Source organism: Haplochromis burtoni, unplaced genomic scaffold, assembly GCF_018398535.1.
Source record: "Haplochromis burtoni strain Fernald_Lab_line unplaced genomic scaffold, NCSU_Asbu1 Contig_133, whole genome shotgun sequence".
In the NCBI taxonomy this organism is placed as follows: Eukaryota; Metazoa; Chordata; class Actinopteri; order Cichliformes; family Cichlidae; genus Haplochromis; species Haplochromis burtoni.
The window spans coordinates 1,118,162-1,133,470 of record NW_024582494.1 but is presented as its reverse complement, the minus strand read 5'-3'; the positions used below and the strand labels follow the sequence as shown (position 1 = coordinate 1,133,470).

Below are 15,309 nucleotides of genomic sequence, written 5' to 3'. Positions count from 1 at the left end.
TTTGAGTGTTTTTCATGTGTCATTTATTTTTAATCACAACCGTTTTCACTTTCATTGCAAAGATCAAGTGTTGCAGATGAAGCAGATTCAGTGCACGAAACAAAAACAAAGCCATTTAATAAATTATAACTCATATTTACCACACAGTCAATTCCCCCTCCACGGGTCTGCTGATTGGGAGGGGGAGGGGTCACAGGTCATGTGGTAACAGAGAAAATACATTTTTTTAAAAAGCAAATTAACACTTTTCACCCAAAGCAAAGACGAGGGCAAGGATTTAAAAATATCTGATTTGGTCAAATCATATTTTTGCAAGTCAGCAAAAGGTCCCATCTACTGATTAGAAAAGGGGTGAAAGGGGAGGGGCTCATTTTATTGATTAGATAAGGAAGAAAAACAAAACATGGCTCCATGTGACATTTTGAAACAAGCTCTCCGAGCAGCTGGTGCCACCAGCGTGACCGTTTCTCTAAATCAGTTTGGAGATTTAAAAAAAAGGCAAATCAGACAAAGACGACACGTCACAGGAAACGAACAAATGGCACGAAAAGCAAACAGAAACGCCAAAGTGAAAACTATCACTGCACAACTACATTAATGATGTGACGGGGTTTGTATTAAAGGCATGGAGATACGATCTAAAGACTACTTCACATTTCATTTAGACAGATCGACGTCATGTCTGTAAACAGTACTCGTGTTTGAGGGTTTCACTCAAAGGAAACGCTCCAGTCGCTCTCGACACAACACTAGACGATTTCAGACACAGCGAACCGTCAGCGGCTGATCGTGCGAGCGTTATATGTAGTGAGACTCCCTGGTGATCAGCCCTCCTGACAAAAGGAAATTCTGGGATAAACTGTGCGCTCAGCTTCTCCCTCTAGCTGCCTGAGACAACACGTGACGTCACGACGTTTGGCTCGTGAAGTACGCCGAGAAGAGGGACGGGGAGCGATCGGTGCAGCCACGTGACATCTCAACCAATCTCATCACGACCTGTGACATTAACCCCCATCATTAGAGGTTAAAAACAACATGAGCGACCACGCTGAATGAATGACAGAGACATCTGTGGAGACTGAAATGATTCCTGATTATTCTGGTCCATGAGACCAAACGGGTCAAAGTTGGCAGCAAGACAGGATCTGACATCATTGTTTGTGCATTAGGGACGAAGGAAACGGAAGTGATTCTGCTGGTTTGGAAACCATCGTGACAACAGCAGCTCGGTCCAGCCTCAGTGTCTTATTGGCTAGAGTTTATTGAATTTGAGGAAAAAGGGTACAGTAGGGTCCGGGGCAGTAAACGCTGCTGCACGCCTTAGTGGGCCTTGGCCTTGGGTTGAGTGATTCTGCGGACAACACTGTACAGGACTCCAAAGTTCTGCAAAGAGACAAAAGAAACAGGGTTAGTCTCACGAGCCCAACACACTCTGCAGACCTCTGCAGCTCCGCAGTGGACTCGTCTTCAGGTACTGCCCGACTGACTACACCTGGTGAGGTGTGGGTTAGGGCAGCGGTCCCCAACCCCCGGGCCTCGGACCGGTACGTGGCGCAAAAAAGGTTGGAGACCGCTGGGTTAGGGTATTCTGAAGTTGGCCTTGGGGCTAATCTAGCTGCTCTTGTAGTCGGTACCAGACTAATTGTTTTCCATTTTAATTGATGCTTAAAGCCGCTAAGTTGTTGTATTCTGAAGGTTATGCAACAGTCTGCCACCAGATGGCGCTGCATTGTTGAGAAGTGCAATAAATCTGTTCATCTAGGCCTGATCTCTTTGTTAACACTGTTAGTGTTTGCTTTTAAAAAGGCGAAAGAATAAGATGGTGTGTCCTATACAAAAAGAGGCCTTGACAGAAAATTAACAGAGATCCTCAGAGTGTGGAGGAGACACCAGGGAACATGAGAGGAGCTGGACGGGGCCACAGGAGGACGCCCTTTTCTTCACCAGCCGTTCACACAGAGTAAATGTGAGAGATGTGAAAGTCTCTGCTGTGGTGAACTCTATTCCACCTGCAACACAATCCAGTATAACTGGGGGAGCATATTTGTAACCCGCTGGGTACCAGGATGAAAGACCAGCTGTTGGGCCTCACGTGGGTACAGCGCCCAGAGCGTCTCTGCAGGTCCTGGATGACAAAGACACTGACGGGCCCACGCAGTCGTTTTAGGACATTATGCAACACTGTGTTCAAATCCACCAAACAACACCACAGCAGTGATCCGAATCTGAACGCGTTCGCCGTCTCATCTCCAGACTGTCAGGAGTGCAAACAGCAACATCCTGATTCAGCCTGTGATTCTAAACTGTGACTGTGAATCAAATCAAGCCCTTATGGTTAATTTAATTTTCGTCTCCGCTGATGTTCGTTACATCATTTTGTGCTCAGTGAATTACCCGACTGGAGTATTTGGTTCCCTGGATCTGATGTGAGAGTTAAGTGTCCCCTAATGAGTCGAAAAGATGCCATCATGAATAAAGTGACACTTACCTGGATAGCCAAATACACCATCCCCAGGTAGGCTGCGATGCAGACAGCCAGCAGCAGGTCAAAGATAGCGGGCTTCACTCTGAGTGAGGAAAAAGAAAAGTTTAACATGGGGCAGAGAGCGTTACTACATCATGTTTTATTTATGAATTTGATCTCATATGCAACAAAGTTTCAAGATAATTATGACATCACAGCTGTGAGCTGCAGAGGTACGAGGAGCCTTAAAGCCCCTCTGTGCAGAGAAAACCAGCTCCCTGAAGCCGTACCTGTAAGCATTCATCGTCTGCTTCAGCTGGTCATAAAACACAAACTCTGGATCCCTGAAGAGGAGAGAACGAAGAGCTGACATGCTGACGAGGAAACAGATCAAAACCTACGAAATACATCAAATAAAGCTCCCTCCCATCGCTGCAGGTGTGGATTTTTTCCTTTTTTTTTTACCTCTTGTCAGCTTTGACGTAGTGTCTTTTGACATCCTTGAGGTAGCGTCCCAGGTGATACTCCAGGGTGGACACCACAGTGCTGTCTTTGTCCACCAGCTGAGCAGCTCTGGGCTGCGCCGTGAGCCAGTCCACCACGGCTGACAGCTGCTCGTCCTGCACCTGCTGGTAGGAGACCGACCATATTACAAAAGACACGTGAGCTCAACACCTGTGATCGCTGAGAGACTGAAGATGTAACGAATCCAGATTCAGAACTAAAAATCAAGTTATCTGCTGCACTCTGTATGTTTTAGGAAAATAAAATCAGGTTCCAGGGAGGCGTGCGACTCGGATGATGACGTACCATCTGCTCAGTGAAAATCTGCAGGTCTCCAGGTGCTGCCTTTAAGTTTAAAGAAACAGGTCACATTAGCATCACAGTGTCTACAATCTTCATCGGTTTAAACCTTTTTAAAAATTGCTGTTTAGACCTTTTCTGTGAGGTTGTAGACGACCCTCGCCAGAGCCTCTGCTACCAGCTTGGTGTTCCTGCTGAGCTTCTTCACATCTACGTGAGGCCTGTAAGACACAAATACGAGTTTGCAGACAGTTAGACGACAGGAAGTCGTCCGAGGCGAAGAGCAGAAACCAGGGAGCTGATCACAGAGCGTCTGTTTTCACACACAGACAGGCTGAGACGTAGGAAGTCTGAGAAGACGCTCGCTCACAGAGAAAAGACAAATCGACGGCTACAGGAGAGGAAACGACTCTCCTGACTCCTTACAACCTCGTTTAGATTAAACATCATAAACATTATTGACAGCATGGAAAAGTCCTGCCTGTCTGCAGAGTAAAAAAAGACCATCTAGATGATGCCTTTGCTAAGATTTTCCTGAATCTTGGTGGAAAATATCATCAAATAAAAACAAAAAAGAAATACAGGTTATGTAGACGGTGCATCAATGTTAACGGCAGTTTAAAGAACATGACCATCTCATCAGAACGACCATTTCAGTCACAACCTTCCTGAGCAAAAACATCAACAAAACAAGAATCTGACCACAGCTCATGACCGGCAGCTGGAATGGAAACACTATTTTTTGGTGATTCAAGAAACTGCAGTAATGGACCCACCCAGCAGGGGGCTCTCCCGCTCCGTGGCGAGAGGAGGGGGACACTGACCGCACGTCCATGATGCTGGAGCGCTGAGCCAGCCGGTGCGAGGGCAGGTGGGACAGAGTGAAGGCGGGCAGGCGGCGGATCCCAAAACGTTCGTGCTCCCACGCCAGCATGTCGTCAGCCAGGTTGATTTTCTTGTGGACCATGGAGAACTTGACCTCTGGATACTGACTCGCAACCACCTGGGAGGAAGACAGAAGAATGTAACCTCTGCTTTGGGTGTAAGAAGAAAGGTGATCCGTCTAAGCTGCTCCAAGACTCATCGAGTCTGCGACTTCTTACCGCCTCCAGCTCTTTCAGCAGGGAATACTGAGGGGTTCCCTCTTTGGGAGGTTTGGACACATGGAGGTGCAGAGAGTCTCCGTTCCCCAAAGTATCCAGACACAACACAAAGGCTACGTTATCCTGCAGCAGACTGGAGTCTGACGGGAAGAAGAGACAACAGATGTAACCAGCTTTTAAACACATCACTACTAAAATACTACAAACTACATTCAATAATTATAAAATGTGTTTTTATTAACTTGATGTTGAAATGTGGATTATGGATGCATGAATGCTGCAGGGTTTGTGTGAGACTGCTGAACGATACCTGTGTGGTCTAAATTGTCCTCCAGCCAGCGTTTGGTGCCCTGGTAGTTAAACTTTCCTCCGCCGGACAGAAAGAACAGCAGGTTGTACCTGAACACAGCACGATTCACACATGAGAGGTTTCTGCAATATTGGTATATGCACTCACTGCAAACATCTAAACAGCCAATCACATGGCAACAAATCAATCCAATCAGAGATGGGAGCCCAGAGGGGAATGTCCAAAATGCTTCAAGCTGATGTGACATGAAAGAATGGATCTGCCCTGCTTTGTGTGATTGGTGGTGATGTGATGGTGTGGGCGGTGCCTTCTAAGCACACTTTTAAGCTTTGAGACATGGCGTCTTATCCGGCTGGAAGCAGCCATCACTGTGGTTGTAAACACATGGTCAGCAACACTCAGACAGCATGTGGTGTTTAAATGAGGCAGCCTGTAATTATGGCGCCTACGGAAAATAAAAAACAAGGTTTTTCTAAAATGACGCAAATGTCCAACGAGTTTTATCTAAAGTGCAACGACCACAACTTGAAATTGAGGCTAAAGTGGAAGAAGCACAAATAACAACGAGCAAACTAAATCAATCTCTCCTCCACTGCATGTCTGAACGTCCCTCCCTGAGCCTGTGCCGAAGGTTTCTTCCTGTTTCTTTTCCATTGTTGCCGAGTGATTGTTCAGAGTGGGTAAATCGATTGTTATGAAGCGCCGTGAGGCAGCTGTCGTTGTGATTCGGGGCTATAGAAATAACAATCGATCAAATCTAAATCTCCTGAGTGCTTGTGGTCGTTCAACAAATGGTCAAAATAACAGAGAAATTCACAGATTTTCAATAAAACACAGATTACCAGTCATGTGTCACCCTCGTTTCCTTAATACCCATAAATAGGAATAAAATTAGACTGACAGTATATGTGGCTTGGACTGACTACAGTGATGTCAGGAGGGTCCTTAAATTCAAATCTATACTGTGTTTGTGTAAATTACTTTGAGGAGGCATTACCCAATCAGCTGAAGTGAGATGCTCAGCACATCTCTTTTACTGTAAATAAGCATCTGATGGAGTTTAGCTGGAGCTAAGCGCAGCCCTGCAGTCACACCGTTTTGATTTGGTTGTTGTGTAATAACACAGCTTCCCATATTTGATCGCACTTGGCTCCAGCAGGGAAAAAATGATGATGAAGCCAATCTCTAGGCTTCAGTTCAGCTCCAATTAAAAACCATTGACGGATGCCATCACTTACTACATCCATCTTATATAAGGCCTACAGCAGTGCCAACGCTGCACTTATGGTAAAGTCCACTTTCACAGTCTTTAACAAGTGATTTCTTTCACTTCCTCTGCTGTTAAGTACTTTCAGACACACCATATCAGGATATTAGTGACCACTCTGAGTGTTTAACACGGTCAGATGTGCTCGTTATCTCAGCCGAGTGCAAAGATAATTCAATACAGTCCTCAAGAAGCAGCCTGACCATAACAAATGAGACAGACGTAACAAACAGACTCTGGCTTATGTTCACGTGAACTACTGATGTACACATGTTCTCATGTACACTTTGCTGCAGATGTATTCACTGACCCATCCAAGTCACTGAACTCAGGCGTTCACATCACTTTCATGGCCACAGGTGTATAAAGTCGTGCAGACCGCTCCTACAAACGTGTGAAAGGAGGAGTTGCTCTCAGGATCTCAGTGAACTCCAGCGTTGCACCGAGACAGCTGAAGTGAAGCAGAAGTGATTTGGAACGACAATCATAGAGCGCAGACGTCCACACTGACATGTTTTTGTTTGAAAACCCGTCTTCTTCTCTCCGTTTTGGCCTTCCAGCCACACTGAGACGGCGTTTTTTGAAAACGCTCTTCAAAGTGGATAAATTGGAAAGCGCCGGTTACGCGTCGCGGTGTGGACAGCGTAAACGGAGGCTTTCAAAAGCATTTTAGTCATTTGGTGCAGTCATGTGACCAATTCAACTAAGACGGCGGAGAGCATTGTACAGCAGTGGTTTTGGTTTCCTCTCAGTTTTGACAGTTATTAAAGATTAATATCAGTGGTACATGCTCCAGATAAAACTCGGCACTTTTCCTCGACATTTTGCCACAAAGTAAATAAACGGCAGACAGAAGTGACGCAGCTCAATCATCTTACAATCATCACCAAGCACAATGCAAAGTGTTGGCGTGAAGCAAAGCACCGCTGGACTCTGGAGCAGCGGACACTTGTTCTCTGGAGTGGGAAAAGGGAAAAGGGCTCGCGTGAGAAGTTCCTGTGAAAGGAATTCTTAATGCTTCAGCATATTTTGGACCATTTCATGCTCCCAACTTTGTGGAAACAGTTCGGGGACGACCCCTTCCTGTTCCAACATGACTGCACACCAGTGCACAAAGACACGGATGAGCGAGCGTGGACCTGACCTCAACCCGACAGAACACCTTTAGGATGAATTAGAGCGGAGCCAACATCAGTGTCTGACCTCACAAAAATGCTTCTGAAAGAACAGTTTGAGGGATTCTTGACAAAACTCTTAAACCCCGTGGAAAGCTTTCCCAGAAGAGCGGAAGCTGTTATAGCTGACATCATATTAAACCGTATGGATTACGAATGTCACTCGAGTTCATGCGTTTGTGAACGCAGGGGCAGAACAGACCTTCAGCGCGACGTCTAGCTTAAAGACATCGCACCACGGTGCTACCTGAGGCACAAATGATCAGAAAGAATCGTAACGTGATCGTTGTTACTCACGCAGCGTGCGTCCTCTTGTAGGTGTAGAGTTTGGAGAAGAGTCGGGCCAGTTCCAGTAACATGGACACTCCACTGCCGTTTGAGTCTGCTCCGTATGACAGCCACTACACAACAGAGCACAGGCTGATTACTTTGCTGCCCTATTTTCTCTTTTTTGACCAGCTCTCCACAAATATAACCTCTCCTACTTCAGCAAATCCTGGAGATATTTACTGACAAACCCCCTGACTGTGTCCAAGTTGTCAGTGATGACCGAGTTAGGAAAAAAGAAGCATACCGGAGCAACACCAAAGGAGTCGTAATGAGCCACCACCACGATGGTGGGGAGGTCCTCTCCTCCAACTCCAGCCAGACGGCCCTGTGAGCAAACAGATTCAGCCGTTATATCACGCTGAGACTAAAAGAGGAACAGAAAACAATCCCACTGTGTTCGGTTAATTCCACTCTTCTGCTAATCTGCTGATCCTCTGCAGTCAGACTGAAGCGCTTTTTTAACACAAAGCTCAAAATGACTGTTTTTAGTCAATATAATGTACTTAAAGGCTGCATCAGCTCTAATCTTCACCTTTCACCAGCAGGGCCGCGCCTACATTTATTAAAAGAGAGCAGAGGATGGAGTGACATGTGCTCCTGAAATTCACATAAATTATCTCCAATTAGAGTAAAGCGAGTTCAGAGATAAGCATCCCCTACAGAGGTTTCATTAAATATGAGTACACACTAACTGCAGTCATTCTGTTCAAGATCATAAACATCAACTAATATTTTTCTTTCTTTTAACAAAGGGGTGAGTTTGTGGTACTGAGAGTCCATGAAACTCTCAGGCAAACACAGCTTCTGTCCATTTGGACATCACAACATCAACGCGCTCGTCTGATACAGTTCAAAGGTTACTCTAATGTAAAGTCTTGCTCCCATCAGTTTCCCGACTTTACAGACTAAGAGTCAAGGACAAACTAATCTTGTTGTTTCATTAAAATCTGACGACCACTCTCGGAGGAGGAGAGATTCTTGTGAACTGTGCAGGACAGATGACAAAGCCTTCAGATTCATTTTGAGCGTGTAAATTTTAAATAACATGAATTGCTATTCATTCATTTATGTTTTTTGTTCTGTATTCTTTTATTTATATTTACATGTTTAAAAGAAAACAATTCAATTTTATTTATACGTATTTATTTTATCATTTTATAAATATTTTATTAATTTAGAGAGTATTGATTCTCAACAACAGTCCAGCAATCACATGACCACTTATGCGCCAACACCTGGCAACAGTGGGCAGGAAAAACAGGAAGAAACCTCTGGCAGAACCAGAAAAAAATGTAATGACTAAAACACACGCAGCCTTTAATCAAACTGTTTTTATTAGAATATTTATTTATGCCAACAGTCAAAATCAATTATGACTTTGTTCATTGCGTTCAGTCTATTTTGGCAGATTAATGTGCTGAGAGTAAAAGATATGATCATGTGTTTTAGCAGTTTTTAGCAGTGTTACAGTTATTCTTCTTCATCATCACCTATTTACACAGGAGTAGGGCTGTTCGATATAACCATATATATCTGATGACGATATAAAAACGTCTGTCGTTTCATTTTACGCTATCGTTTGTTTCGTGGTGTCGCAAAATAAACTGTTTACAGCAATATTTGTTCATGGTTCTGATGTCACTGTAGTGTTTATATTCATTTCTTAAAGTTCTCTCTTATATTTAATAAAACCACACTACGGACGGACAAGCGCCTGTTTTTATGCGTTGTCATTAGCAACAACGACGGTAACAGCATCGTGTGTCCACTTGTTTATGTTCCACATAAACCTTTCACAATAAAGCTCAAGATCCTGTTGAGACTTTTCAAAATAAACTGAATCACATGAAAGAGCAGATTATTTACAGATGAGAAGCAAAAAAGAGCCGCCAGGTGCTAAAAAATAAACCTTAGACTCAAACGTTAGAACAGGCTTCTCCCCGCAGCAGCCGTGTGATAAATACTCACAAAGAAAACGGCGCCGTTACAACTTATGTCTAAAATGTATCGTTTCAGCATCGGTTAAAACTCCAGCTACACGACGCGCAGCTGGAAACACTTCACGCAAGTCGAGCTGCCCGAGATTCACAGAATTTACAGAAAATGTTACATGTTTGTGATTTATATGGTTATCGGACGATAGATGTCTGATATCGGGAGATGAGGTTTTGGTCATATCCACAGCCCTACACACAAGTACCTAAAGTCAAACAGCACCAAGCAGTTTAAAACTGCAGTTTATTGTAAGAACTCTTTGAATTACTTCCCATCCAGAAACACTGAGTCAGAGTAATCCCTGCTGAGTAAATCCACAGCTTTTGACCTGCTCGACTGTTTCTCGTTCAGGAGTTTAAGCCCACCCACATATTCAGAAGTCGCACAAAACACTAAACCAACAGTCAGAGCTTCAGGCAGCAGCAGGTTCCACCTCAAAGCAGAGAGAAAATCCTCTGAATAGGTTTTTGTTATGTATTAGTGTTTTTTATGAAAACAAAAATACTAATTAACATAACTCGCCTTGGCAACATTTAAGAGACCAATGAGGAGAATCGAGCACCATGTTCCTAATGAGTAAATTAAACCGCGTTTCATTTCACTCAGTTGATTTTCCTCGTGTTCACCGTAGGAGGAAAACGCCTTCAAAAGCTCTCAGAGAAACGATCCAAACAAAACTGTGACCCTTCATTATGTAAAACATAGTCGTAACCACCGTACTGCTTTGGCTGTGGACAAAATAAATATCTTCCAAAAAGGCTGTAATATTCTAACATACATGAAGCTACTTTTCCTTATTCACAAAGGACTGCCAAAGGGATCCGTCTCTTCTCCCGGGAGCGACATTTGTCAAACAAGCGTGTAAACGGCGACACTGTGGAGCCACCTAATACTTTACATCTACCTGACATGAACATGCAGGTATCCTACACAGAGTTTACAATAGTGACTAAGATACAACAGCAACGACAACAATGACAACTGACCATGTGGTGGAAGTGTTACTGGAAGTAACACACACGTAGCAGACATGGAAACTGTAATCTTACACTGGAGGTCCCTGCAATCTAAATATTAGAGGTGGGGGGGGAAAAACACGATACAGCATAGCATTGCAGTATTTTGTGTGGCAATATTGTATTTACACAGGGGACATTAAATATTTTATGAATTAAAACACAAGAACAAGAGGACCCACCTCATGCACCACAGAGGAACGTTGCTGGGTGCAAATGTAACAGTTAAACATGAATCTGGAAACTTTCTGCATTTCTGTCTTTGTGATGATCAGAAACAAATCGAATGACCGTATTCGATCGCAAACTGATTTCAGTTATGGGCGGATTTAATGACAGCGTTTGTGTGCTCGATGATCTCATTTTGCATAAATAATTTTTGAGTTATTTGTTTTATCCAGTAAGATAAAAGTTATTGATAAAGTTTACCTTTAAGCACATCGTTTGCAGTTGAAAAAAGCTGATAACTCACATATGTGTTATTGCAATATTCGGCATAACAAAATATAAAAAATAATAGTGTATTATGGGATGTTCCCACCTCTAGTAATGGTGTCATATCTGCTACATGAGCTTTTTAGACTTCTACATCAACGTGACTTTTTTAAACCCCAACCTCCCCAAATATATATTTTTATATAAACTAACTGTGAGCAACAAACTAAAACATAAAGCAAGTTAAAATGCATATAACTGATATCTAATGTCTCCTTTTTTTATTTGTCATAAGGCGCAGTAAACACTCTGGCAATTATCTCATGGATCAGTTGTTACAGAGGTAAGTATGGTTAACATATGGCTGTAAAGCAGGAGCATTATCCACCGCCAAAGTCTGGCAAGAAACAACACACGGATGAAATCAGAAAAGATAAATGAACATCCAATCAGTTTGTAATGTGGCTCACCTCTAAACTGGTGATGGCCCAGTCACTGACGGCTTTGCTCTGAGCTCCACTGGTCACCATCTGAAAGCCGTTGGCTGTGGCCGTATGCAGCAGGACTAGAGAAAGCACAAAAAACATTATAAAAATCTAAAACGTGACGTTTAAAATCATACACAGTGCAGATCATCAGCAGGTTCTCTACCTTCGGCTGCTGATAAGGAGCCCTGTGAGGATGAGGAGGTCAGGGTCTGTGTGTAGATAGACAGCAGCTCGTCATCCTCCATGGCGAAGTAGACAGGGACGATGGTCTCAGTAGCCAACATCTCAGGCTCCAACTCCATGAACTGCTACCGGGAGACACGGTCGAGGACAGCAGAGTTAATAAAAGGGAAGGAAATGTGACTCAACCGCTTCATCTCTGCCAGCGCCAAGAAGAACAAATGATGGGCGGAAGCAGCAAACTGCTTTACACATTTACAGAGCTGTGTAACAAAAATCTGTGCAGATAACAATTCACCAGACATGTTAATTAGTTTAACATAACACATCAAATGCCTACTACTACTATACGTCCCTCCTTTTCCAGAAGATTCCCACGCGTGAAGTGGGAGGTTTAATTAGTCACAAGATGTAGAGCATGAACACAGGAACACAGCACACGCTCAGGCTTATATGGTGCAAAGAAACCCGTCAAAAACAGCTCAAAGAGGTGGTGCTGTCAAAAAAACAACTGCCTTCCTGTTCCTATCACAACTGAGGTGCCCTCGAGCATGGCACTTACTGCTGTAAAATTATGCTTTAGTTTTATCTCTGTGCAGACTATTAGCAGCAGAAAGGGAAAAAATATACTATGCATAAAAAAATGTCAACACTGGGTGTGTCTGCATTTGTGCCTTCCTGCGATGTAAACGTGTAAGCCACACATTCTGAAATGTCTTAATACAACCAAGAGCACATTTTTCTCTCAAGACCTGATGCCTTACTTGGTCATATCTTCTGCAAATTATAAATATAAACTAAAGCTGTGTGCACAAAGTAGCTTACCTGCAGTTGTAATGCAATAAATTATAGCGCACACTAACGAAATCAGTGATGACTCACTCAATGGTAGCAGAGCTTTTATTAGGACAGGGTAGGCTTATATATTTCTCTTTGCTTTAGTGAATTTTCATTTAAAAAATGGCCGACGATTATGTAAAAGCAAACACCAGAGTTACTAAAATAAGCCAATAATATACAAATCAGACGGGCTTGTCATAAATGTGACTGCGACCTGCCCTGATTGAAACAAAAGCACTCTGGCCAGCAAAACCAGCTTCACTAAATTAAAAAGGGCCAAAAGGTGCTACGGTGCAAACGCAATCCCAAAACTTCAGCCTTTGAAGTCTGATCGTGTGGCCTTGACTGGATTCAAACCTAACACAGTACCTTTAATATGAAAGAACAATCAACCTGGAAACAGTCAAAGGAACGTGCGCTGAACCTCATGCAGAGTGTATATTTTGCATAACCTGTGGAGCAATTGGGTCAACTTGTTTAAAATGTGCTATAGAAATAAACTCTGACTTCACTATATACTAAACCCACCGTGGAAACCAACACAGCACTGAACTGAAAATGAAGAAGCATGCGATAGTGGATTGTGGTGTTACAGACTGGCACGCTACCTGCACTATGTCTTGCGGCATAGCAGACATGTTCCTTGGCAGGATGATGACCACAGCCCCCGCTGACTGGCGCAGGGCTTTCTGGTACTTGTCATAGGAGAAGTCCGCCAGCCGCATGATTACACAGCGACGACTTAGCACCTCTGCCTCCACAGTACGGGCCTCCGTGTTCAGGATGGCATTCCTGGTACCTGAGGACACAAGACACAAGGTTTGGAGCAGCACTGAGTGAGACCTGAAACTAATCTTTCAACACAGGGATGCTGAGGGTGAAAAAAGCTGCTTGGCACAGACCTTGGAGTGGTGAACTATTTGTCAAGGCTGACAGCTGCTATTTACTTATTTCTGCCACAGATACTAGACAGAGGAATCCCTTTAAGACACCCTTCATCTCCTCAGTCACTCTTCAGTGTACATGTTATACAGCCCTACAGGTCATTCACTCATCCAGCTAGTTATCAATTTGAGGAGCAACGGCCTGCCAGGGTTTTGCGCCTCTCACATTTAAGTTAAAATCATTAAACGTACTAAATGAGGATACGTCTTCAGCTCTGAGCTCTGGTTGCATTATTTAAAGGAGCCTGGCTCCTGCTTGGGCCATGGGGAAATGAGCTAGCTTATGCTAAGCTACATTAGCAGCCTGTTGTCATTGAAACTCCGCTTCAGGAAATCGGGCGCTTACTGTGTATGACAGCAAGGCTAACTGGTGTCGGACACTGAGCCCAGTCTCACCAACTTCACGCAGGGACGTCTGCTTTTTTGTGACAAGCAGGCTAAAGAAGCAGCCACCTTACCGTACGGCTGTCCCTGTAGGTCGTACTGCTGCATGCGGTACACCGTGAACTCGTGCGACGCCTCGGCCGGGAGCGGAGACACCAGGATCAGCACCGCCGGGATGAAGACGATGAAGGTGAGGGGAAACGAAGATTTAAACATGTTATCGAACACCTCGCTGGCTTCCTCAAACATTGTGGCGACTGTATTGGGCACAAAGCTAAAGATAAAACGACCCGTTGAGCTGTCACCGCTCCCACAGACTGACAGCCAGCCAACCGCAACCGAAGCCACTTCTGATCAGGCGGGCAGTTGGACGACCTCTGGACGGGAAACCGACGAGTCTGACGCCGCTGTTTTTTGTTTTTTCATTAAACCGATTTGCTAAAGTGCCCAGTAAACAATACGAGACATGTTATTTTTTATTTACAATAGTCAATCGATAATTTCTTATTTTAAACTGAGTTAAATTATGGGTCTTTCAGGGATCGTGTAGGACAACCATAACGGAAGAACTGTAAATTATTTACTGCCACCAGATGGCGCTATGCACCATGGAAACCAGAAGAATCCCTGCGTGATCATACTGAACATACAAAAGCACTAACTCGAGAATCAGTGTTGTGTCTACACATAACACAAAACTTAGCAAAGACTTTAAATTGTATCTTTAAGCACTTCAAATCATTTGTTTCCATTTCTTTCGTTGAATCCACAAAAAAGGCCAAAGACAGTTTGACTGACATAAAATTGTGTTTTTGTATCAACAAAGTCATTCCCAAAGACCTTTTAGCTGACAACTTGGCATACCTCAGCATTGTGTGCAGTGTTTCCTTAAAAAAACAGCCATGAAAACTGTACAAATGGAGAAGAAAAGAAGGAGTGGGCCTAAAAACTATTTGCAGAAGAAATGAAAGTCATGTCTTTGAAATGGAAAAAAGAAATCCAACCAAGACCTGATACAGGACCTGAATGATGCATCTGCTCATTCATTTGACACTCTTCACTGAAGCCCCGTCAGAAATGGTAAATGGACCTGTGAACTGAGCACTCGAAGCATTTTTTACTACAAGCCTCATTCACCCATTCACACACATTCATACAAAGGCTAACATTCGCACACATACTCAGATGGAAGCAACACAGGGTTATAATTTATTTATGTTTGATATATTAAAATGATTTCCCATCCTTTGATATGCAGACTGGAGAATCAAATCACTGACCTTTTAGAGGACCAGTGCTACTTCCTGAGCCACTGATGTCCATGTCCGTGGTCACAGAACTTACGGAGTAATGAACCCAAAGTCTGGGATCATCTTGACAGAGAACAGAACTAAAGGCAGCCAACATCCAAAGAAGCGCTTTGAATTACCTTCAAGAAGCCTTATATACTGTATTTTAGTATACGCAAGCAATAAGAAATACATTTCTGCAGCTTTTTCCCATTTTTCTACCAAAGTATTAAGAAATATGGGGTAGCTCAAGAATTTTGCACTGAACTGTAAGTCAAATTTGAC

The 15,309-nt window shown here is 43.5% G+C and overlaps 1 protein-coding gene across 5 annotated transcripts; it reads right to left on the bottom strand.

Moving 5' to 3' along the window:
* Window positions 1–6: 6 nt before the first annotated feature.
* ncln (nicalin) lies at window positions 7–14,111 on the bottom strand. Of its 5 annotated transcripts, none has more exons than XM_005930932.3 (15): window positions 13,810–14,111; window positions 13,016–13,206; window positions 11,551–11,695; window positions 11,370–11,464; window positions 7,698–7,778; window positions 7,421–7,524; window positions 4,682–4,770; window positions 4,372–4,511; window positions 4,045–4,271; window positions 3,402–3,489; window positions 3,275–3,313; window positions 2,930–3,093; window positions 2,755–2,808; window positions 2,489–2,567; window positions 7–1,383 (listed from the first exon to the last, which is right to left on the bottom strand). In XM_005930932.3, the coding sequence occupies exons 1-15, from the start codon at window positions 13,982–13,984 to the stop codon at window positions 1,321–1,323; spliced, it is 1,734 nt and encodes a 577-aa protein (XP_005930994.1). In that variant the 5' UTR covers window positions 13,985–14,111; the 3' UTR covers window positions 7–1,320. The 5 variants fall into 5 exon arrangements, with proteins under 5 accessions (XP_005930994.1, XP_005930995.1, XP_005930996.1 ...); XM_005930933.3 differs by having other exon boundaries at window positions 2,930–3,090; XM_005930934.3 differs by having other exon boundaries at window positions 4,093–4,271.
* Between the last annotated feature and the right edge of the window lie 1,198 nt (window positions 14,112–15,309).